This window comes from Exophiala xenobiotica, assembly GCF_000835505.1.
Source record: "Exophiala xenobiotica strain CBS 118157 unplaced genomic scaffold supercont1.1, whole genome shotgun sequence".
In the NCBI taxonomy this organism is placed as follows: Eukaryota; Fungi; Ascomycota; class Eurotiomycetes; order Chaetothyriales; family Herpotrichiellaceae; genus Exophiala; species Exophiala xenobiotica.
In genome coordinates, this window is record NW_013562494.1 from 755,983 (window position 1) to 779,004 (window position 23,022).

General features: G+C 51.9%; 10 protein-coding genes across 11 annotated transcripts; 5 read left to right on the top strand and 5 right to left on the bottom strand.

Annotated features, from left to right (window-relative positions):
* Positions 1 to 386: 386 nt before the first annotated feature.
* On the bottom strand, positions 387 to 3,844 carry PV05_00297 (uncharacterized protein; the record flags this gene model as incomplete). The annotated part of the gene is made up of 2 exons (XM_013465177.1): positions 387 to 427; positions 481 to 3,844. 2 exons carry the CDS (start codon positions 3,842 to 3,844, stop codon positions 387 to 389), a joined length of 3,405 nt encoding a protein of 1,134 aa, XP_013320631.1.
* Positions 3,845 to 5,659: 1,815 nt separating this feature from the next.
* Positions 5,660 to 8,087, bottom strand: PV05_00298 (the record flags this gene model as incomplete). 2 transcript variants are annotated; one of them, XM_013465179.1, is made up of 6 exons in its annotated part: positions 7,885 to 8,087; positions 7,656 to 7,805; positions 6,900 to 7,599; positions 6,237 to 6,845; positions 5,798 to 6,179; positions 5,660 to 5,728 (listed from the first exon to the last, which is right to left on the bottom strand). In XM_013465179.1, exons 2-6 carry the CDS (start codon positions 7,795 to 7,797, stop codon positions 5,660 to 5,662), a joined length of 1,902 nt encoding a protein of 633 aa, XP_013320633.1. In that variant the 5' UTR covers positions 7,798 to 7,805; positions 7,885 to 8,087. The 2 variants fall into 2 exon arrangements, with proteins under 2 accessions (XP_013320633.1, XP_013320632.1); XM_013465178.1 differs by lacking the exon at positions 7,885 to 8,087 and having other exon boundaries at positions 7,656 to 7,852.
* Positions 8,088 to 8,871: 784 nt separating this feature from the next.
* PV05_00299 (uncharacterized protein) lies at positions 8,872 to 10,324 on the top strand. The gene is made up of 3 exons (XM_013465180.1): positions 8,872 to 9,162; positions 9,210 to 9,873; positions 9,931 to 10,324. The coding sequence occupies exons 2-3, from the start codon at positions 9,332 to 9,334 to the stop codon at positions 10,136 to 10,138; spliced, it is 750 nt and encodes a 249-aa protein (XP_013320634.1). The 5' UTR covers positions 8,872 to 9,162; positions 9,210 to 9,331; the 3' UTR covers positions 10,139 to 10,324.
* Positions 10,325 to 10,909: 585 nt separating this feature from the next.
* On the top strand, positions 10,910 to 11,188 carry PV05_00300 (uncharacterized protein; the record flags this gene model as incomplete). Its single annotated transcript, XM_013465181.1, has 2 exons — positions 10,910 to 10,995; positions 11,053 to 11,188. The coding sequence occupies 2 exons, from the start codon at positions 10,910 to 10,912 to the stop codon at positions 11,186 to 11,188; spliced, it is 222 nt and encodes a 73-aa protein (XP_013320635.1).
* A 111-nt stretch (positions 11,189 to 11,299) lies between these two features.
* On the bottom strand, positions 11,300 to 12,545 carry PV05_00301 (uncharacterized protein). The gene is made up of 2 exons (XM_013465182.1): positions 12,144 to 12,545; positions 11,300 to 12,078 (listed from the first exon to the last, which is right to left on the bottom strand). The coding sequence occupies exons 1-2, from the start codon at positions 12,515 to 12,517 to the stop codon at positions 11,769 to 11,771; spliced, it is 684 nt and encodes a 227-aa protein (XP_013320636.1). The 5' UTR covers positions 12,518 to 12,545; the 3' UTR covers positions 11,300 to 11,768.
* Positions 12,546 to 12,976: 431 nt separating this feature from the next.
* PV05_00302 (uncharacterized protein) lies at positions 12,977 to 15,104 on the bottom strand (the record flags this gene model as incomplete). The annotated part of the gene is made up of 2 exons (XM_013465183.1): positions 12,977 to 13,979; positions 14,233 to 15,104. The coding sequence occupies 2 exons, from the start codon at positions 15,102 to 15,104 to the stop codon at positions 12,977 to 12,979; spliced, it is 1,875 nt and encodes a 624-aa protein (XP_013320637.1).
* Positions 15,105 to 15,623: 519 nt separating this feature from the next.
* Positions 15,624 to 16,781, top strand: PV05_00303 (uncharacterized protein; the record flags this gene model as incomplete). The annotated part of the gene is made up of 1 exon (XM_013465184.1): positions 15,624 to 16,781. The coding sequence occupies one exon, from the start codon at positions 15,624 to 15,626 to the stop codon at positions 16,779 to 16,781; it is 1,158 nt and encodes a 385-aa protein (XP_013320638.1).
* Positions 16,782 to 17,856: 1,075 nt separating this feature from the next.
* On the top strand, positions 17,857 to 18,418 carry PV05_00304 (uncharacterized protein; the record flags this gene model as incomplete). Its single annotated transcript, XM_013465185.1, has 2 exons — positions 17,857 to 17,895; positions 17,954 to 18,418. The coding sequence occupies 2 exons, from the start codon at positions 17,857 to 17,859 to the stop codon at positions 18,416 to 18,418; spliced, it is 504 nt and encodes a 167-aa protein (XP_013320639.1).
* A 390-nt stretch (positions 18,419 to 18,808) lies between these two features.
* Positions 18,809 to 20,025, top strand: PV05_00305 (uncharacterized protein; the record flags this gene model as incomplete). The annotated part of the gene is made up of 2 exons (XM_013465186.1): positions 18,809 to 19,428; positions 19,696 to 20,025. Exons 1-2 carry the CDS (start codon positions 18,823 to 18,825, stop codon positions 20,023 to 20,025), a joined length of 936 nt encoding a protein of 311 aa, XP_013320640.1. The 5' UTR covers positions 18,809 to 18,822.
* Positions 20,026 to 20,393: 368 nt separating this feature from the next.
* On the bottom strand, positions 20,394 to 23,019 carry PV05_00306 (uncharacterized protein). Its single transcript, XM_013465187.1, has 2 exons — positions 22,612 to 23,019; positions 20,394 to 22,561 (listed from the first exon to the last, which is right to left on the bottom strand). Exons 1-2 carry the CDS (start codon positions 22,858 to 22,860, stop codon positions 20,567 to 20,569), a joined length of 2,244 nt encoding a protein of 747 aa, XP_013320641.1. The 5' UTR covers positions 22,861 to 23,019; the 3' UTR covers positions 20,394 to 20,566.
* Positions 23,020 to 23,022: the final 3 nt, after the last annotated feature.

A 23,022-nucleotide genomic window follows, 5' to 3' on the forward strand; every position in this document is an offset into this window, starting at 1 on the left:
AGACCACTTGATCTACTCATGCTTCTTCAAGGACTCATTGACCTTGTCTTTCAATTGGATTCCTGCACGCCGCTGTCTGAAGACTGAGTTTCGAGATCGTCGACGATGGCCGTGACCCTTGGCACGAGTATGGACTTCTCAGCTTGCTCTTGCAAACAGAGCCTGTTTCAACACACTGAGACGGAGTGCATGGTCGATTGGCCATATACTATCTTGAAAACCAGAGGCATCTGAACGTAAGTTTGTGTGACTTTGTGAGAGTCAATATCATAGTGTATTGGAAGCCGTGATGTATTTACCCATGTCCAGTGATGTACTTCCGTATGCCCCGCCTGACACCGTACACTGCCATGCCGATTGTCCAGGGCCAACGCATGAGACTGGCATCAGAATCCAAAGCAGTTCTCATCCTCTTCATATCCCCAATCTGAACAATAATTAGAGCTTCACTCTTCGGACCACAAGTACGCAACAACTCACCTTTCAATGCCGGCAGCGCTGCCTTTTGAATCATGGCCGGCGGACCACACAAGAACACAACGCTCCTGTCGCCAGGCTCAAAGAGCTTGTGCTTGATCATATCTTCGTTCACGTGCCCTCTGAGACCACCATTCTTCTCCCATTTATCCTTGTCTCCCGGATGACTTAGCACAAACGTAGTTTGAATCTTTCCTTTGCTCGTCTCATTCATCTTATTCAAATCGTCATGCAGCAAGATGTCGTCCTCCGTCTTGTTCGCATCGATAATTCTCACTGCCGGCGCCTCCTTATTATCGTCCGAGGCGAGTTCTTCGGAGACACGTTTGATCAAAGAATAACCTGGCGTGACGCCGGAACCGCCGAGGACGAGACTGATTTTGTTGAATGTCTTCTCCCGTCCCTCGATATTGAACTTGCCCATACCTACGTACGTAATTTCACCGGTGGGTCCACAGACCTCCACCTGCTCACCAATTTCTAACTCGTACAAGAAGTTACTGAACGCACCACCAGGCTGGTTCTCGTCCGGAAAGTAAGTCTTGACAGTGAGATCGAACGTGCCATCTTCTTCATTTTCCGCAATCGGTCTCGTCGGCGTGTAACTGCGTATGAGCAACTTGTCAAGCATATGAATGCCGAACTGTATGTGCTGGCAAGTGTGCAAGCCGAGTGGTTTGTAATGCTTGCCTTGTTTCGCATTCCTGTTCTTATTCTTGTTCGCCTTCCCACCATTCTGCGTGTCATCCTTCTTTTCATCATCTGTGTCCGCACTGCCACTCATGTGATCCTCTTTCTGGTCATACTCAGCCGCAAATTCTCTGCTATCTTCCTCGGCGTAGCTGAAAGTGTACGTGAAGGTATCTTGGGATATCTGCTCCTTGTTAACGAGTTTCACAGGTACCCACTTCTTCGCCTGCAAGAACGTCTTGCTCTCGCCTTCTTTAGAGGCTCTCTCTGCCTCTTCTTTGGCTTGCTCCTGCATGAATTTCACGGCTTTATCTGTGACCTTGCCAATAACATGTTCTTGCAGCTTCTTGTGCGCGTAATCGTCGTGTATTGATTCGAAAGAGGACGTGACATCAAGACTCAGCTTGCCTGCGTTGGCAAGAAGTGGAGCGCTTCCTCCTGGATGCCACGATAGCACAGAGGTAGCATCGTAGACATTGTTATTGATAACCAACCAACAATCATCCTTGCTCGAATGCTTCTCGATCTCCTGCCTCGTGAACTGCTTATCGGGCGTGTTGCTACCCTGTTGTGCAGCTGCCAGCTGGTTCTCCACGCTGGGCTTCATCCACCCCTCGTTGTCCTCTTGATGGAAAGGATGTCTAAACATCAGCTCGCCGTCTTTCGTTGTTTCTGGCTTGACCGTGTACCACCCGTTATTCATCATGCCCATTACATTCCACACAGGCTCTTCAGGCTGTGTGTTCTTAAATACATTAAAACATCGCACAACGACTGACTCGGCACGTATGAGGTAGGCAGGTTCGACATCGACGTGCCAGTGTAGCCAGGTCCAAAACTTATTGCCGTTCCGAATTGGGCTGTCTGGGAAGGTGCGGATGCTGTAGAGCCAGCTCTTGCCGTGATCTAGGGAGATCTCAACACGCTGCACTTCATGTCCACCACCGTCATACGCATACCCTTCGATACGGTAGGTGTCTTTCTTCAAGAAGTCGAGTATGTTTAATTTCTCGCCCTGCCCGGGATGGACGATTACAGAATTGAGGTTCTGCTCCATACACTTTGTTGAGGGATGGTGGAACATTGTTGTAGCGAAAGCGCCATCCTTTTCTGTGATGAAGGCAGGAAGAACTCGATTGTCCCAAATGTGGTAGTAAGATTGATTCTCTTCGTCGCTGATCCAGATGCGGGCCAGCCACTTGACACTGCGGCCGCCGACGAAGCCGGGAATGAGTAGCCGTACCGGAAAGCCATGATCGGCCGGGAGTTTCGTGTCGTTCATCTCGTATGCAAGAAGTACGTCGTTCGCACGATCGAGAGCGTAATCGAGAGGTATCGAAGTCTCATATTTCCCTTCTGAGAGCTCGTCTGCACCTTGAAAGTTGACCCATTGGCGCCTTCCGTTCCACGCATCGCACTTGACGCCAGCTTTCTCGAGAACCTGCCAGAGCAGAGCACCTTTCCAATAGGCACAAGAAATAGCGCAAGGACCCCAGTTGAAGCCTTTGCTCTTCTTTAGGAGGTTGAGTTCACCACGTCGATTGCCATCGCAACCCATCGCAACAGGTATGTTGACAGGCTGGAACAGATTCTGCAAATCGTCCATGCTGAGCTTGAGCTCTCCGTCGCAAACGTCAAGCATATGCGTGTCCCAGTACAGCCGAGGGACGCTGCCATGGTTTCGAACATAGTGTAGAGCATTCGGCGTGATCAGGCCCGCCTGAAACAACACTTCTAGACGAGGCTCGGCGTTAAACGGATGCTGGCCAGTCCGTCGGACCAGATCACCGCTGCGTGGTACCCAATTGTCCGGAGTCATAGCGTCTTGGATCTCTATGGAGATGTCGCGGTGGGCGACCTTGGACTTAACTGGCGACACTCGCTTCCCATCGTTAAGCTGCATTTTCTGCAAATGCTCCGACTCATGCTGCAGATGTCTCAATAAGGTGATCTCTTCTGGGCTATATCTTTGTCGTAGCTTCTGATATTCTGTCTTTTGCTGATTCTCGCCGTTTTGTTGATCTCCACTCTGCTGATCTCTACTTTGCTGAGCGCCCTCTTCATCCCCTTTCTGCTTCTCCTTGCTCTTCCCGTAAGCTCCATGGTGCTTCTTCCCGCCTTTGTTATTCTGCTTCCTCCATTCATCCTCATAATTGTTCTCTTCATGCTCTTCCTTAGCATGTTGCTTCTCCTCCTCCTTGTCAGTCACCTGACCACCAATTTCCTTCTTCTCCTTCTCATCCTGCTCTTTCTCCTGCTGCTCCTGCTTCTTCCTCGCCTTGATATTCGCTGGCCAATCCTGCTCCTTTTTTACCCAATCTTCTGTACCTCTGACCACAAATCTAAAACCTGGCGGATACACATTCGGCCGATGTCTATGAAAATCGGTCTGATTCTTCATTAGTTCTTGGAAATTAACCAGATCACCCTTCTTCGCCCTCTGCCTCAGGTCTTGATACTGTCTCATAGCATCTTCGGTGAATTTCTCGTCTTCTTCCTGTTCATCCGGGTCTGGAAGATCCGAATCATGAGTGAAGCCAGCAACTCGTTCTTGTCGATTCCTGAAGCCGATACGGTGTTGATGGCCAGCACCCCAGTCAGGCTCATCTGCTACCTCTTGAGCAGACGAGCCGGGGTGGTCATGCACCTTCGTGCGGCGAGGAGCTGGTATAGGCATTTTGGACTACGAACCAAAGATCGGAATGATGAAGAAGGAGAGGGCAACGAGGAGACAAGTAGAGCCACCTGTAAAATTAGTGGAACCTGGGAGGTGTGGGCTGTGCGGATCGTCGGCACAATTTCTTGGTACTAAGTAGAGCTGGAAGAAGGTTAGGCGGGACAAACAGGGATCCCTCAAGAATTGCACTCGAAAGTTCTCTCAGCATCGAGCCAGTTGGCTCACCCACCTCACTGCTTCCACAATCCACGGAGGTCATTTTGGAACTTTAGTTGTACTAGGATGGAGGTTTTTGTACCTACCTATTGCTGACGTATCGTCTCTGCTGTGAGTCAGCGGACTTGGGGCCGAAGTTCTCGCACCAGAATACTACAGCATGTATAGGGGCCGACGTCGAGAGAATGACAACGAAAAATGATTGAAATCATTGCGGCCTATGGTTCGTCTTGCTGCTTCTGAGCCAGTAGTTGAAGGTTGGCCGGTGCGTGCTTCGGATGCTTGAGGCTCTGGGATGTCCCTCGACGCATTGTGCTTTCAACCTGGTATTCGACCCCGCCAGCAATCAGCAGACAAGTTTCACAGCTTGGATTTGCGATCTTGTTGTAATCTATTGGACGATATAGACCACGACAGTCAGCCATTGAGGTTACAAGGTGCCCGAGTCCCGCTGACCTTCTCTCCAGAGGATTATCCTCCCGACTGGAACAACTTTTTCTACCCACCAAACACGAAATGCTTATGCCGCGGAGACATGAACGTCTGTAGGCGCATGCCATAACAGCTCCGCACCTCTGTTATGATGCAATTGCCTTCCTTCAGTCCCGTCAATGGGCGAAAAGAAAGTCATGTACGAGACGTTGCAAAGCGCAGGTGACATCGATCTACGATCCAGGCCGCTCCATGGCCATCACTGAGCTGATTCCAGGTGGAAGGCCGTCACCCCAGTGTATATTGGCTGTTCCACGGCCAGGCTATGACGTGATTGGAAATCCACTGGGGCCACTGACGGGCCGGAGAGGTTCCTGGCCTTGGCGGTATTCCAGTTCCGTCTTTCTGGACTCCACCCAATCCCAGGCTTGCAGTCAACCGCCTCCACACAATCAGCGCCTTCCTGAGCATGGCCAACGACCTTTAGGAATGATTTCTGTTTAGGTGGTGGGATTCATGAGCCCCTTTCTCCGCCAAGAATTGGGCAAGTGCACAAACGAGTCAGAGAGCACCTTGCACTGACTGCCTTGAGGTTCTTCAACCATTCAGCTCAACTCGAGCTTCGCGCTTCGAGAAGTTTGTCCAACGAAATTCCGAAAGTACGGGTTACGCTGGAGGCGACCACTCACACCCAAAGATTTGTCACCAATGAATATGATCGCTTTGTATATCGTACTAGGGGTATCAAGGAATAGCATCTGCCGCCTCTGATAAGTCATCGGCTCGCCCGTTGGAATGGGCGACCCGGTACTTGGTGATAGGCATGACAGATCGATACTGCGTGCGTCCCCGTTTACATGCGAGAAAACGAAAAGCTACATTGTTAGAATATCTTCTGCGGATGGAAAATGTGTCACGACTCAATTTCTTAAGGCTTCCATGAGGATGTAGGCTTTTGTCGCCAACAACCTTATCACCGTCGGTAAATGCTGTCATGGCGACCAGGCTTCCTGCCGGGAACGGATGAAATCGGTTTGCGGGATGGATTGAAGCAAGGAGCATCAGTCCTGGAGACATGGGTTTGTATAGCTTAACAATACTGGCCAACTGTCGCCACTGCGAGAATTTCCCCATTCCGATGGCCCGACAGCTGACCCTGCCGTAGAATTACAACCAGGCTGGGAAATTTGACATTCCCCGTATGCTGAGTCCACGGAACATGGCGACTGGCCGTCGCTAAACTCCTGAAATATATCAGCGGCAATGTTCACAGTGTGTATGGCTGCTTCCGGGTCTCGAGCATACCTCCAATATGCCTGCGCATTTTTGCGCAAGTGCGTTGTTGCTAGCCAGCTGGGTAAAGAGCCAGAGCGCAGATTTGACGGCATGCCAGGCTTCCTCTACCGTCGCACCGCCCTGATTACCCAGAGCAAACAACACGAGAGTCAGCGCCGAGAAAAGGGTCATGAACAAGGCCGGCCAACATGGCGCGACGCAATGGCCTCGCTGGTGCAGCTGTCGTACTATCCATATGACCTGCATGGCTGCTTTGATGCAAGCTGATGCGCAAGTGTACGAATGCATTTCTGCCTCCGAGCGTGCTTTCGTGCCTATGATGTGGTGCAGGAAAGGCCTGTACAGGACCATCTGTACGTGCGCATACGCGAGCCTGAGCCGTAGATGTGCGCTATGATGTTGTGTCAGAGCCCGAGCCCGATATATTTCTTCATTGCCTTTCACTCACCTTATGTGGTCAAAGTTGATTGGGTCACTCATGTTCGATACAGGGGGGAGCGTCGTATACCATTCTTCTAAATCGCTCTCGATCTGGGACAGTCTGGCGGCCTCCACTTGACAGTATCGATTGCACCCCGACAGTTGCATGTTTGTTGAGCAGAGGAAATCCACTACCTTAGCCATGATGTTGAGGATTTTGATGTGGTGATTAGCCAGGGTCAATACGGAAGAAGCTGTTGGCGCTTCCAAATGACAACGTCCAGAGGTTGCACCCCAGCCCACTATTTCAGACAGCCCTCCTTGATCAGAGGGGTAGTCGGCGATCGTGCGGGGTAGACCCAGAACCGTGGAGAGGTAAATATCCATGGTATACAAGCTCCAGTAGATGCGCTTCCTGATCTCGGCCTGTACGGGATCCATAAGCGGCGGAGTACAGTTTCGATGTATGCCCATCTGAAAGGCAGACCCCGAAGCCAATGCTAAATAGCAATAGCAGTGGGACAATCTTCCAGTGCCCTGGAGGTACATGATGACAAAGATGATTGCCTGTAGTGTGACAAGATCCCTGCAATAAGCGGGATCAATCATGCCAATAGCAGTCTGAAAGTAGCGGAAACTGCTAGATGATCAGACAACACAGCTGCCACGGGGAGCGTTTGGGTAGACTCACTGCAAAGATGAGTTGTGATCGCAAACCCCGCCGTCCGCTGACGAAAATAGCGCTCCCACCGCCAGGGCTGCGTAAAATAATGCATGTATCGTTGAGTCCGTCTTACAGTTGTAGTCATTCCCAACGCTGTATATGTAATCCAGCTGTCCGCCAAGCGTGGGACTATGCACAAATGGCAGGAGAGAACAGGCATTGTTTAAGGCGACGGAGATGAGGTCTTCAGCGGTCGCTCTTTCTGGCAAAGAGCCCGGTGTCTCTCGAGCCACAATGCGAAATTCCTTGCACGCCGGTAGTGCGCCATCGAACATTTCTGTGATACTGAAGGTGGCGTCTTCGGTTGCATTAGGCATCTGCTGGCGGCAGAATTCGTACACGCGTTCCAGAAGAGTCAAACCGGCATAGTGGCCATGATAAACGTATGAACCATCCTGCTTTTGTTGCAACTGGCCTACACCGTCCATCATAGTTTCGACATAGACAACTGCCACGGCTCCCTCGTGGTTCCCAGCCTCTCTGTCTGGGAAATTGGTGGAAAGTGAAAAGCGATGCCGCCCTGTATGGTCGGTATGGTCGAACGCATGTCCCCTGTCTGGTGAGGATGGGCCGAGCAGCTCTGTGAGGCGGTGGACTTCGGTCTCCAGCTCTCTGACATATTCTGCCGTCGAGAGTCGCGGGCATCGAAACTGTTCATAAGAGCATCCTACAAATATGTTAGCTGCGGACCACTCGATGACTTCTTCAATAGCCAATTCATACCTCGCTCATTGTTCGAACACAAGGCGCATGGCTTTTCTCCAGTGCATTTCGTCTTTCTTGCTCGACATTCGTCGCACGCGCGTCGAACACGTGGTCTTTTCCTTGTCGAGGATAACAGTTCAGGGGCTGGATTTTGGTCCATTTGCAAATCTACCACGACATCCAGAGTTAGGTTTATGGAAGCTCAATAAGGTCCGACGACGAAATTGCCAAAACATTGGTTCTATACCGCAAGATAGTCACAGACGCATGTTGCAAATTGTGACTGACGCCATCTCGTTGTAGCATGAGCCAGCCTAGGACAACTACATGACAGTACGAGACAAAACGGCCCCGTCATAGCGAGGGGTCATCGTGTTATAATCCTGCGACGGTTCCGGGTCCCCCGCGATCCAGAAAGCGCAGAAAACCAAATCCTGTTCTTGTCAGCTAGCAACCACATATGCATAATTTTGGAGGCGAACTGTGCCGATCATGGGAATAGAAACGATGTGGCCGTGGGACTCAGCGGGAAGAAAAAAGCATTCAGGAACTGCTGTCCGTACAGTGGAGACGGAGACCCAACCAGACGACGGTTCTGGACGCGATAATGCTCTTTGCATTCTCTTTTCTCGCCATTTGAAGACCGGCTTGGACCCTAGTGGGATTCTCTCTACAACCCCGTGTGTGGGCTTTCGCCAAGTGACTCTATTTCGGACTGGCGGCAAGCCATATTACGTCAACCGTGTTTAAAGTGTCATTTGATCAGTATGGACGAATCAGCGAAACTCGTCGCTCACAGAAGATATATTTCACATTTACACCTCGCATAGCCACACTGCTGCTGGGGGTGCGGGGAAAGGCGGTGGCGGCGGCCGCGAAGTCTGAACGACTGTGGTGGCAGCTGCTTGCCGCTCTTACGTTTCGGAACATCCATGATCTCCGTGGCCCGCGGAGCTGGGACAACCTATAACTACACGTACTGTGGTACTTAGTCACGAGACAACGATGTCTATCCTACTTGGGGAAAGCGGTGTCGAGATGCTAGCACCTAGGTAGCTAGAACTAAACAATTAGCCCAGCGACGGCACTTTCGCAAGCACCCTACATTTTGACCATAAGGATTCCGACCCCACGACCAGTGCAGTGCGCACTCACTGCGAGTCTCAGGTGAGCACAGGGGGGCTTGTCCCAAAAGCGGGTGAGCGGAGTCGATTTATCTCGTCTTGGCATGTTCGGAGAACAATACTAAGGAGTAAAGCCTTGTCTGGGCAACAACAATACTAAGACCGAGCTTTGTCCCAAACAATCGCATCTACCTTAGTTGAGCAGCCTGCCCTCGCATACTGGTATCTCGTCTGTTCGAAACCGGCTTGAACTGCTCAGCAAATGTTTGTTCAGAATCGAGCTAGGCCTTCTGTCCTTTTGAGCACAAAGGTATTCTTTCTCAAATGGGACGGTCGATGTTTTTAGCGTGTACCTATATCTTCAGCACGAGGCTGCGACGCTTTCTTGCATGCATTTACAAGTACGAAATCTACAAGACTAAATACTGACATCTAATAACAATGGTAGCTATCAAAACATCGATCCTCCTCTGGGCCTCTCTGGCCACCCTCACCACGGCTTTCCCGGGTCAGGGGCAACTATTGCACCGTCCTGGAGGGGTTTCCAATGAAGTTGGCCCTTCTAATGTCATGAAAGCAGGTGGTGAACAAGGAGGTAGCGGCGCTGCTGATCACCATGACCACGAAACTCAGGGCCAAGGCGCTGATCAGGGACACGAAGGTCAAGGTCACAGAGGCCAGGGCCACGGAGGCCAAGGTCAAGGCAACCATGCCCGAGACGAGGATGGCATGTCTAAGCATAGAGGCAAAGAGGGTTTCCGCGAGAAAGACATTGATCACGACGAGCACCGAAAGGGGGGAAATTTCGGTGGACCTGACAACCACCCACGCGACTTCCACCACTACGATCCCGAAGAACAAGGTGACCACCACGCTGAAGGATCCGACCATGAGGGATATCACAAAGGACAGGCCTTCCACCATGGTAACCATCCTCGTGCCTTCCACGACGATGATCACGAGCACCATGAACATGGCGATGACTTTGCCGACCCGAGATTTCCTCACATCTATGCTCGTGGGACCCAGCTGGGTGTGTACGAGTGCAAGAATCAGAACTGGATCCTGCCATGCAAGTGGACCCCTCTCACGGATGGACAGTGCTATAACCGGTAAGTATCTTTCTATCGCGATGTTTTTGTGGATCTATGCTGACGTGTGCTCGATAGGATCTACGATAGCTTTGGATCCATGGGACCGGATAAAGGCCTTACATGTACGATCTATGAGCAGCGCGACTGCAACGACAAGGGATGGAACACGGCCACGGGATTCCATTGGCCCGGCCTCAAGAACTACCAGAATGCGCGAATTCTGGCCAATGCTGGTATGCAAACGGGTGGTGTCGTCAGCATCAGATGTAAAAGGAATACTTGAGCTGTCAGAACCCATGTCTAAGCTGTGACTGAGCCGCTGTGGACGCATGGTGACTCGAAGGACAGGATGACCGAGTAGTCCGGGTTCTTTATGCCGGTCAGATAGCCGGATGGGTCTTGTATGCTTGCCCTCGATAGTAGTACTAATGGAATTATTGATAGAGCCTCGTGCTCCCATCTCCTCGAAGCTAGTCGTTTCTCATACTCCACGTCTGCGTAAGGCTGCACAAGGCTGCGAGGGCGACACCACTTGCCGCCACAATGACGTCGACGGAAACCCATCATCGATTTCGACTGCCCGATCTCGACGCCGCAATTGTCCTATCGTATACCCACTTACACCCTCCGTGACCCTCCCAAAGCCGCTTCAAGCCATCCATCTTTCGGGCCCATCCGTCATCGGTCAGACGGTCGATCCCATTCGAAATCCTGAAACAGGTTTCCTAACGCTCGGTGGTGCTGTCTGATTGGTTACCACTGCCCATATAGGACATTAATCTGGCGACAGGTTGCGGCTGCCCAGTCAGCACCATGCGGGATGACATCGTTCGCTCCTCCTGTTGAACTCCTACGAGGACTGCCACCTAAGCTAGGTAAGGGAAGAAGGCGTGCTGCCAGTCAGGAACTAATATATAAATATCTACTTGATCATCGTTCCCTTTCTGACTTCTGCCTTCCAACAAACACAAATACATAACCTAAGCTATACCGTCTTACTTCAGACTATTGAACACCGACTTCCACCTCCAATCGAACAACAACAACAGTAACCATGAATACCATCAGGAATACCGGAAACTGGATCTCCCACAAGACCCAAGGTGGTGCTCACGCTGCCAGCAAGGAGACAAACAAACAGTTCGTTATCCCATCCATTATCTGATCACGAGAGGAAGACCGACTAACATACCACAGAGTCGCTAAGGACCCCAATGTTCGAACCTCCACGCGCATTCGAGCTGCAGGCGACGCCGTCAAGGACAAGATCCATGAATCTTCCCACAACCGTACTGCCGATGCGAACAAGCATGCAGCCAAGCACAATTACTAGCTGTGTCATCGTACAATTACCCCTACCTCACCATACCGTCGACCGAGCATGACACCTGCTACGCTTGAAGTACACATGAGCTGAGTGCTGGTGGTTGTGGCCTGGATACTAGAAATGGTGGACCTGTCATGACCGGAGTGACCATGAGATTGATTGTTATGATAACCCTGTACTATTAGCATTGAGTCTGACGAGTGAATGACCAAGAATTCTACCAGCCCGACGTGCGTTTGCTCTTTGTCGTTGCTTTGTTTGTGATATCTCAACGAAATATGCTGAAGCATTGGCTGCCAAAAGCCCGATTCGCAAACCGGGCAACGTACAGCCGGCGAATGAACAGAGCAGGGGCGCGATATAATGGGCCAACAGGTACTACTCTCGGGCAAGTCTTTTCGCTTCTCTGAATATCAATCCCTTTTCCAGTTCATGATAATTCATATGTACAATTCCGTCTGCGTCCGTGGCACCGATATCCTTAAAAGCGAAGCTCCGTGGCGGATAGGTCTTGTTGGTGCCCCATCAGCTTACAGAAACAGCTTCCTCGCGATCTTCCATATCGTTGCTGGGATTGTATCCATTTCTACTTCGTCTTGATATGCTTCAACGGGCCCGGCTCGTGTAAGAAATTGTTCGCGTACGCCTTGGGCACAAATCGTCTCTCATTCGGCTCCTGGACATACCACTCATACCCTTGCTTCTCGGCGAAGGCGATCGCATCCTCTTTCGACTTGAAGTTGACCTTTGTGCCTTGCATAAAGTCCCCCGACGATTGCCACCCCATCAGCGGATTCTCCCATCTATGTCCCTTGGGCAGGACGTCCCAGTCCATACGCCACGCGTGGCTGCCCCATGTTCCAGATTGTGTTGCCGGCCGGACGGGTTTGTAGATTCTAGACGGAGGACACCCAGGTTAGAATGATTTCACTTGGGGGAGTTTGTGCTGTATGAAGCTCACCTGACTGTTCTAGCCTGCAAGTCTATAGGTGCTCCCGACAAGACAGCCGCGGGCGTGGTCTCCGTCGGCTCGCTGCCGTTCATCACTCGCTTCGGGACAGGCGAGTACGTCGACGTGCCATGGTCGACGGTCGCGTTGTAGTCGGGCTGGTGGTCTGGGTGGTACTTTTCAACGGCGCTTTCGGGCTGGTGGTCGACTTCGACCATAGAGGCTTGGTCTTCGGTCATCTGCATCGACTTGACGTCCGGGATAGCTTTAGGGTCGGGGTCGCGTAATCGGCGTTGTGGTGTTGATGATATCCATCTTGTTGGCCTGGGGATCTGTACACATGCTCTCGAGAGCCGCAGAGAGCTCTGTGACCGCAGGAACGACATTGTTGCGCAGTGGTTGGCCGGCAATGGGCGATTTGGGAAGCATTGAGGTCGGAGCGCAGTCTGCGGCTCTCGATTTGCCAAGAAGAAGTAAAAGCGGCTTGCAGCTCGCACCTGTATTTGGGACGAGAATGATGCCGCCCTGTGCTCGCTGAACAACGCGTTGCATTGGGGACTCTTGACGCTTTTTACGGAGTAGACCCGAAGGGATACCGAGAAAGATCAGAACTGATATACTGTACATGCCATAACGACACTGTTAGAAAGTCATACGGGTCAGGCTAAATTTGACAATTTCTCATTGCGAAGCTACCCTAATGGGAGCTTTGTCGGTTCGAGGAGCACCTCTCGCGGAGGTACGCTTGAAAACGACAAGGTGTCAAGACATCTTTTTCAGTGCTATGCTGCGGATAGAGTCTCCACAGGACGAACCGCGGCATCAACTCTCCTTTCCAATAAGACTCAAAGAATCTCGTCGAAGTCCGGCCACAGAAACTCGTCCTGATTGGGGAACCGTCCGAGATCACCAGGGCCAAAGCCCTCAAGTGTCGAAGCTGAACGATCAAGGAGGCCAAGAGGTCCGAGTGAGGCTTGCCCATGACCGAAAAGTGATTGATAAATTTCGTGGGGAGGCTGCTGCGGCGATGGTATGGCAATATCGCAAAGTTGGTCACTACCCTGAAACATAGGCCCATGCAGAGCATCGGGTTGGAGCCAACCTGCCTGCTCAACAGCGGGCCGCCGAGCGGCTTGGACTTTATGGTAAAACCGCCGTAAGACTTGTTCGCCGGCCTCGGCTAAAGGACTCCAGTCCTTCGTTGCGGCGAGCCGCCCAATTGCCAGGAGAATAGCTTGTCTGATTCGACGATCCTCGACGGAATCTCGCGGAGGTAGGTCCATCATGATCCCGCAGAGGAACACGGAGGCTTCAATGGTGGAGAGAGTGGTGGCGTATAGTCTGTTCTGCGGATGAGGAACGAGATCAAAAATCAAATGCTGCAGATCCATCCCATCAAGAGCAGCGTTTATCGCTGCTGATCGGCTTGGGGGATGGCTCCCGATGAATGGGCGATGCAGAGCCATCAGGACGGCATTGACTGTGTTGACCAGAGTCAGCCGCAGTATGCTGAGTCGCAATGTCTTTATACTAGGTGTGGCGGTCGACTGGTCACCCTGCAACAACGAAGAGGCCTTCTCTCGTAATGAAGATATGTCTTCATGAAGTTCAAGTACCTTGGAATAATCTTGGGCGAAACGTCCGTTTGCTGAGAAGGCCAGCAAGTTGTGAATCCTGTGCGCCAGAGTAAGGAAAAGCATGCCACCTGCGTCTGCGGGGTTGTCGCCTGAGAATGGCAGCACCCATGCTGTTGCTGCATCTCCGGAGTAGTCCCAATCCAGAGGCGCCGGAGTCGAGATATCCTCCCGATGCAGCAGTCGAGGCCTTCCTAACAGCAAGGCGCCAATGCTGAAAAGGTGTTAGCAAGATCAATGCGCAGCGAGGGGTATACTTGCCTGTCCCAAGTGAAGAGTCGAGCCCAAACCCTTTTCCTGTGTTCAAGATCGCAAAAGACCAGATCGGGCTCTTCCCACGTCCGTGTCTGTTCAATATTCTGAGGGAGGCGATGCAGCCCTAGTTCTTGAGCTTGTCTGTAGCCATCCATGAGTCAGGGTCAGTTGTTTCCAAGGACGCATAACCGGTCACACGCAACAGGCCTTACCTTATCGCATCCCCGAGTCGATGCCATGCTTCTGTTCCTCGGCCCGAGTCTTTCAGCCAGGAACAGTCAACAAGGTCGTGCTCCACCGAGCATAACGTCGGGTATTTCCGACCGAGAATAGATATCAGTTTACTGCCGACAAGGTAAAATGTTTGCGACAGACGACGGCAGTCAGAATAGTCCTTGAGCCCCAAGGCTTTTGCGGAAGGGTGCTGCGGTGACAAGTGCTGCACAATTTGTGCTAAGACCTGGAACAGCAGTGCAGGGAAGTAAAGGAGTTCTCTTTGCGAAGTATCCAGGCTGCTGCTTCTTACGTGGCCTTCAGGTGGCACGTTGAGCCAGTCGCGATACATGTTCTTCAGATGATCCTCGTCAACGGGGATGAAAACCCAGTACAGATCCCGAATGAAGAAGTCGAGAAGCGCGTCGACGATGTCCGGGGCCGGCAACCTTGCCACCAAGCGCAAATATTCATGTTGGACGCCTTGCTGTGGTATTGACGGGGCAATTGATGGACCGGGGCAATATTGGTAGACGCCTTCACACTTTAGTCGAAGAAAAGTACTGCTTCCCGGTGTTGCGGCATAGCCAGCTCGATCAACAAGGCTAGACGTCGGCTTGCCTCCATCGATGTTCGGATCAACATTCGACGGTTCGAGTTGCGCCTGAGGCGTCGTCGAACGAGCGTCCGAGGGTGCCTTGTCGCTGCTGAAGTAACACTTCTCCGGGCCTTTCCGAGCGCAACACTGGTTGCATGGCCTGACTCGGTTGCATTTTAGTTTCCTACGATAGCATTCCAAGCAAGAAGTGATGGGTCTTCGCCGGTTCGTCATGTCCACCATGGGTGTTTGATGGTTTGGAGAGCAGTCCATGGAGCCGACCTCGACGAATGGCGGCTTCTCGGGGGATCCTCATGTACTGAATCGCTTCTGCATTTCCCAAGCCGGAGGGGTCGGTGTAATGGAATCGACCAAGTCTAGTCATTTACGACGTTCATTTGTTGTCCGCAAAGTATGAGAAAGGAGAAGAAGAGGACAAAATTGTCTGAGATTGAGATTGACCGCCATGATGGGCCGTAATATCGGCCGTGGAATGCAAGCCACCTCGGCCGAAGAGCTCCACTATCAACCCACTATTTTCTGGTGCCTGAGGGCCGGACTTCACAGCACTCGGGAGAATACCCCTTTGATGAGTGTACACATCTCGGTGCCCCAGCCATTGAATGATCGTAAGCATGGCTTTACTCTTTAACTCCGCAAGAGAAATGCATTATAAAAGGATGGACAAGTTCTGTGTCGCTGAACGCCGACTTCAACAAACAAGGCTTGGTCTGAGTTGTTTTCCTTGCCTTGCTTTATACGGCCCCAGAATACATGTCTAGACAACTTGCAATGACTTCCAATACTGCTGTCCCACGACTTGCTCGCTACCGCCAACTGTCACCATCAGCAGCCCTCTTCGTCTCTCCACTATGTCTCGGCAGCATGAGCTTGGGAACCAAAAATGAGGCAATGTTTGGAGCATGCTCGAAAGCAACCGCATTTGAGATTCTCGACCACTACTACAGCGAGGGTGGCAACTTCATCGATACCGCCAACTCTTACCAGGGCGGTGAGACGGAGACTTGGCTAGGCGAATGGATGGCAGCTCGTGGAAACCGGGACCAAATCGTCCTCGCTACCAAGTACACCGGACCCCATCCGAGCCCGGACAAAAACATCAAAATTCGTGCCAACTATGGCGGAAATGGGATGAAGGCGCTGAGGCTGACCTTTGCGGATTCTTTGAGAAGACTGCAGACCAGTTACGTTGACATCCTATATCTTCACTGGTGGAACTTTACAGCCACTGTCCCGGAGGTGATGCATGGCCTCAACGACCTTGTGGTCTCTGGGAAAGTCCTCTATCTTGGTATCTCCGACAGCCCAGCCTGGCTTGTGACCAAGGCCAACCAATATGCTCGGGACCACGGCTTACGCCAGTTTGTGGTCTATCAGGGCATCTGGAATGCGGCTATGCGTGATCTCGAGCGGGACATTGTTCCTATGTGCCGTGATGAAGGCATGGGTGTCTGCGGGTACTCTGTCCTCAATTCCGGGAGGTTCCAAAGCGCGGCCGCTTTCGAAGAACGCAAAAAGAACAATACAGGGCGGCAATTTCCTGTGACAGCACGAGACAAGGATGTGTCGAGGGTATTGGAAACGATCGCAGATACCAAAAAGACCACCCTGACCAATGTGGCGCTTGCCTACGTTATGCACAAGGAGCCTTACGTTTACCCCATCGTGGGCGGGAGTAAGATCAGTCACATCAAGGGCAACATTGAAGGCTTGTCTACCAGTCTCAGCGCCGAGGAAATGGATCAAATCGACATGGCTTACGACTTCGACCCGGGATTCCCATACACATTCCTGAGTGGAACAATGATTCAAGGGTTCGACATGCCGCAAAAGGGGGCTTCACATGCCAGCGAAGTCTGTTGGACGATGGCTCAGGGGACCTTTGACTGGGTCGAGAGTCCCAAGGCCATCAAGGTGGCTCCTTCGTGAAGCTGTGGTTGGGTCCTTTGCTCCTCTTTGATTATGTGACACGGGCAGTTTAATAGCCAGATGGCACATGATGAGCTATATCCTCCTGTTCAGCGAGACGATCTGACTAAGTCAACCTACACTCTTTTCGAGCTTTGCCAGACCACAAGCCGCTTCCCTGCCCATTCTTTCTTCTTGCATCTCCCAATCACTCCTCTTGCGTTCTCTGGTCCATTGATCACACATCAAACGATCTACCTTTAATCCAGTGGACAAATCTTTTGATCAACGCCGTTCGACGGATCTCGAGCGCGATATCGTCCCTACATGCCCCAATGTCCCGAGCAGTAGCTTGATCCTGCCAGCATTATGTTCTTCTGGACTGTTACAAGACTAGCCTGAGGCGCATGGCCCTTGTCTAAAAGTTACAGACGTATCTTGTTCTTGATGTGGCACAATGCCTAGCCGTCGTAAATGACCCGGCTAACGACAGGTATCCAAAAGCTGTCGAACCTTGACCACGACATGTCAGAAATGGTAGCGCTCGTTCTGGAAAAGCAAAGCGGAAGAAGGGACGGTGAATTCGCCTCGATCATATCAAGAATAGGTCCAGAGACGGGACAGAGCAAGACAGCACAACCCTGCCAAATGATAAGAAGATGGCAAATGGCAAAGAGAAGGAAGCCAAGCGCGGGACCAAAGACAGGACCTTTTGTATTTTGGCCCCCTGACAATGAGATCAGATAAGCGAGGGAAAACAAGGCTACTAGGCTAAGCAAACGAGCTTGTGCCGTGGCTCGTTGCTTGAACTTCGAATTGGTCCACAAGGCTGAGCCTTGACTTTATGGTTATCTTTTTCAAGCCTCCAGCTTGCTCTGTTATCTGCCCGTGTGCAAAGCTCCACCGTCGAAATTGACCTAAAATGGCAGTCTAGGAGAGACGGGAAGTAATGGAGCAACGTCGGCCAACGAATAATGTTTGAGTGAGCATACCGGAGAGCCCGACAGCCTCGTGGTAGTTCTGGATCATCGGGCTGCTGGCGTCGCAACCGGCCCACGGTATGAGAAATATTGCTCCTGGCGGTGCTACAACTGCCATGCCCATAGAGGCACAATTCGAGCCCCTTCAGAGCACAGTAGGCTTCATCAGGCTTCGTGCGTCGAAGACTCCTGGTCTTCTGCACCCGGTTACAGAAACCTGCGAGTCCGAGGACGACAGTTGGTGCGAAGACCGATGATGCATCTACTACCTCGCCCACCGCTGCCGCTTCCTCCTCGCCACCAGCAGCTGCTAGTAGCAAGTCGGATGGCGGACTGTCAAGGGGTGCGAAAGTTGCAATCGGAGTCGTCATTCCAGTCGTGGCACTGGTCGTGGCCATCATAGTATGTGGCGTCATGAGACGAAGATCAGTCCGACGACGACAAGAACAAGCAACGCAAGCCCAGGCGGGAAGTGAGAAACGATGGCGTTCGGACAACAAAGCGCAATCGCAAGATGTCAAAGGGCCCCCAGCATATGTCTCGGAGATGCAAGGAAGCCAGTCAGCACTCTCAGAGCTGCCATCTGGAAAAGGCGCTGCTGCCACATATCCGTTCGAAATGCCATCGACTGAGAGCGGACGGACATGGAACGCAGTTGAGTTGCCGGTGGGGACATGAACCATCTCTGCACGGCGCATGCACGAGACAGAGTCGGGAATATCTCTCCCATCTGGTTCGCAGTCTTATTGATGGAATGTTAGTATCTTAAAGCATTCGGTCAATAAGATGTACTTATGTTTGTGCCAGCATCCCGCATTGAATGCAGGGACGATACTGTTTGATGGATTGCTACCGAGCGTCCAAGCTGATGCCACTAGCCACTACTCAACAATCATCTTCGATATTACGGTTACAAGTCTATCTGCAGTCCCCACCATTCGGCCATTTGGACAACACCAGACTGCCACCTTCGGCCTAGCGTTCCATGACTCACAACTGGTCCTATACCCATCCTTCCATATCATGTATCAGGCCTCCTCCTCTCTCATTGACTGTGACAAGACCAAAATACATCCATCGTCATGGCCCCCTCACTCTCCTTCGTCACCCTCGACGTCTTCACGACATCCCGCTACACTGGCAACCCACTCGCCGTCATCAACGTACCCGCCTCACTCACACTATCTCAATCCCAAAAACAACGCATAGCCCGCGAATTCAACCTCTCCGAGAGTGTCTTCCTCCACGAGCAAACCGGCTCTGACATCGATTCCTCCTCAGTCCGTATCGATATCTTTACCGCCTACGCTGAGGTCCCCTTCGCTGGCCACCCGACCGTCGGCACCGCAAATTACCTCCTCCGGATCCTCCAAAACGACCCGCTCAACCAAGTCAAAGCCCTCGAAGCCAAAGCAGGACGCTTCGGCATCACGCTCGACCAGGCAGTCGATGGCACCCGGATCTCCGTGGCGCATGATGTGCATATCCACGCCGACCCCTTCGCGGATCGACCTTTCGGCCAGTATCCGGTGGTCAGTATCGTGAAGGGCATGACATTCATCCTGGCCCAGCTTCCAGACCTCGAGGCCCTGGGCCGGCAGACCAAGAACCTGCTCGGGACGGAGAACACGTATACCTCGCAGGAAGCGCTTGACGAGGGTTGGAGAACGGGGATCGTGACGACTTATGTGAGTTCTAAGCTCCTCTTCTCGTTTTCGATCCAGAGTCTCGACCTATTGTTCCTGTGACCAGCGCTCGTGATCCTTGTTTCTCTTTCTCGGCGAGCCTGCTTTCGGACTCTCACCTATCGGACTCTCATCTATCGTACATACTACATTCTGTTAGCCTTTGCCTTCTGCAATTGCCCACCTCGCGCCCTTTCCAACTTGCCTAAAGAGTTGGGAAACCAGGATACCTCACATCACAGACAACCGGTTCTAACATGTAAGTGACAGTTCTTTGTCGACCTCGGCATCGAAACCTCGACTCAGACTCGAGATCTGCGCACGCGCATGTTTGGTTCGCGCGAGGACCCGGCGACAGGCAGTGCTGCGAGCGCGTTGGCGTCCTATCTCTCTGTGCAGACCGGGCGGGCGGGACGGTACAAATACCGCCTCACGCAGGGCGTGGAAATGGGGCAGAAGAGTCAAATTGCCGTCGAAGTTTCTGTCAAGGCCACTGGTACCGAACGTGGTAATGACAAGGTAGAAGTCGAAAAGGTCTTGCTCAGTGGGAGCGCCGTGTTGACTATGCAGGGGATTTTAGAGATTCCGGACGAGGATTAGGTGTTGAGTCCGGTTGGATGCACATATGATTTGAGACAGACACAAAGTATTTGGTCGGCAGGGTTGGTGATTATTGGGTTACTGAGCGTTCTCGACGGATTGAAGCGAATGGCATTTGGCGATAGCATGGGCCCGGTGTTCGGAAGTCGGATCGCTTCATGGTCGATGGCAGTTCAACTCTGCCGCTTCTTCGCCCGGCCAATAGTCAAGCAAAATTACAAATTATTTGACTTGCCGTTTATTCTTAAGCAATAAAGCTACTTTCAAGCCTGGGTTTCATCGTCGACGTGATTTTGTGACTCATGCAGGAAGAAAAAGAAAAAGCGTTGAGAATGAGTTGAGGGCCGATACATGGGACGACGTCAACAGATTTGTCTTCATATAATTTCATATTGAGCAGGGTATATCAAGGTCATTACTATATACTAAGTTCGTTCACATATGTATCCGAACCACCTCTTAGATGAAGTAGTCGGTCTCCAGTCGGATCTGCTTTCCATCACAATGATCATTCCAAGTATGTTCGTCTCGGTGGACAATCTCAAGCGGCCACCATGTTGATAAGACCATCCAACTCTCTTTGCCAGTTTCTGTGCATCGAGATGTGATAGAAGAACTTGCCAGTAAAGTCCTTGGCCTCTTTGACCATCTTGACTCCGCTCTTGACGCTGGACTCATCATCTGGCTTCTGGGCAGTAACGACACCATACCAATCAACGATATCTGAGGTCCCTTGGGTGGCCAATTGGGCGCCCTCGACTTCCTTCAGGGCAGAGTCGACAAGCTTGACGCCTTCGCCAGTAGCGCCAATGGGCTTGAGATGAGAGAAGGCCTCGCGGACATAGAATCTTGCGATACCATTGCCCACAAGAGTCTTGACGGACTGCTCCCCGCCAGGGATGAAGATGGCATCGAACATGGTCGAACGCTGTCCGTTCAGGAAATGGTCAGGCTTCACAGTCGTAGTTCCATCTGAAGCTACCACATTTTGACGCTTGTTGGAAATGGTGAAAGGCAATGCCAGCTGTGACAGAACGGCAGCCTTCATAGCACCATAAGCCACCGCGTCGAAACCATCCGCGATGAGGATGCAAATGCGGCGTGACTTGATGGTTGGATTCTCTGGCAGGTAGTCGAATTGACTGAGGCCCTTGGCTTTGAGGCCAGGGTTCTCCACAGCCTGTTTGGTGGGAGTGGGCGCACCAACCTTCTCAGCTACAGCTGTTGCAAGAGAAAGGTCGATTTCCGTAAGGCGTGACACCATTCGCTCATACACAACAGAATCGTCGCAGTGATCGAGTTCAAAGCACAGAGCATTTGTAATGTGCATCTTCTCAATTTCTGTCATGGAGTTCCAGAAGAGTTGGGCCTGAGACAGGTAGTTCTTCCACTTGGGTGCCAGCTTTCGCTGGTCCATGCCTGACTCCTTGGTAGGGAAAGACATGAAGCCTCCGCCACCGTGTCCCGTAGGAGGGTTGGCGTCGAACCGGTTGGGCCAGTAGTTCGCCTTGCCTTTCGTGATGGTATGACGTCCCTGACCATCACGGTTGAAGTTCAGCACCGGACAAACAGGTCGATTGATAGGAAGTTCTTGCCAGTTGATGCCCAGACGAGATAGCTGGGTATCAAAGTAAGAGAAGTTTCTTCCCTGAAGCAGGGGGTCGTTTGTGAAGTCAATACCAGGAACAATGTGGCTTGTACAGAAGGCGACTTGTTCCGTCTCTGGGAAGTATTCGTCAACATTGCGGTTGAGCTCCATCTCTCCAACGTAGCGGATGGGAACTTGATCCTCGGGCCAGACCTTGGTGGAGTCGAGGATGTCGAAGTCGAAGTTGTGCTCGTCTTTCTCGGCGATGAGCTGGACACCGAACTTCCACTTCGGATAGGCGCCATTGTCGATGGCTTCGTACAAATCCTTGCGATGGAAATCAGGGTCCTGACCAGCAAGCTTGAGAGCTTCATCCCACATCAAGGAGTGGACGCCCAACTCTGGGGTCCAGATGAACTTCACGAAGGTTCTTTCACCCTTAGCGTTGATCAGAGAGAAAGTGTTGACACCGAATCCCTGCATCATTCGATACGATCGGGGAGTGCCTCGGTCAGACATAGCCCAGAGAAACATGTGAGTCGCCTCTTTGTGTAGGTACGTAAAGTCCCAGAAGCTGTTATGCGCAGTCTGTCCCTGAGGGACTTCGTTATCAGGCTCTGGCTTGACCGCATGGACAAGATCAGGGAACTTAATCGACTCTTGGATGAAGAAGACGGGGATGTCATTGCCAACGATGTCCCAGTTGCCTTCTTTGGTGTAGAATTTGGTGGCGAAACCTCGAACGTCTCGGACGGTGTCTGCGCTTCCTCTGCTGCCCTGCACAGTGGAGAAGCGAACAAAGGTAGGTGTAGTGCGGGACGTGTCGGTCAACACGCCAGCGGTGGTGACATCCTCAAGACTCTCGAAAAGCTTGAACTGGCCATGAGCACCAGCCCCTCGAGCATGGACGACACGTTCAGGAATACGCTCGTGGTCGAAACGATGAATCTACCGCGAGGTAAGTCTTTGGATTTTCAGAGGCAGTAAGAAGTACGTACGCGTTCTCTCGCGATCTGGTCCTCGAGCAAAGAAGGGCCGACCTTGTCGTTCTCTTCGTCCACCACCTTCAACCAATGGTCCAAGTCGGCGACCTTGATGCCATAGTCGGTTGTTTGGTGCTGCTTGCTGTGAGAATCCTTGACATTCTTCTTGAGGTCGGCAATCTTCTCGTTCTCGAACATGTTCTTAGCAGAGTCGGCCATCGATTCTCCTAGATTCTTGACGCGATCTGTGACAGATGAAGCCATTGTAAAGGAGGTAAGAGAAGCAAAGCCGGAAGATGGGAAGCTCGACTAGATAAACAAAAGGGATGCGGAGAGAAGGACGCGAGTCTTGCATCCAAGCTGTCGCGCCTGCCAATGGCAGTCACAGCAATTGCAAGCATTTTATCACCTTTGGGCCGTGACGCA

Excerpts from the sequence above, each read along its gene's own strand:
- PV05_00299 (XM_013465180.1), top strand. The coding sequence starts at position 9,332 with ATGAAAGCAGGTGGTGAACAAGGAGGTAGCGGCGCTGCTGATCACCAT. Across the intron at positions 9,874-9,930 it reads GATGGACAGTGCTATAACCG|GATCTACGATAGCTTTGGAT; the intron begins GTAAGTATCTTT and ends TGTGCTCGATAG.
- PV05_00301 (XM_013465182.1), bottom strand. The coding sequence starts at position 12,517 with ATGTCGTTCCTGCGGTCACAGAGCTCTCTGCGGCTCTCGAGAGCATGT. Across the intron at positions 12,079-12,143 it reads TTGCAGGCTAGAACAGTCAG|AATCTACAAACCCGTCCGGC; the intron begins GTGAGCTTCATA and ends TCCTCCGTCTAG.
- PV05_00306 (XM_013465187.1), bottom strand. The coding sequence starts at position 22,860 with ATGGCTTCATCTGTCACAGATCGCGTCAAGAATCTAGGAGAATCGATG. Across the intron at positions 22,562-22,611 it reads ACCAGATCGCGAGAGAACGC|ATTCATCGTTTCGACCACGA; the intron begins GTACGTACTTCT and ends ACCTCGCGGTAG.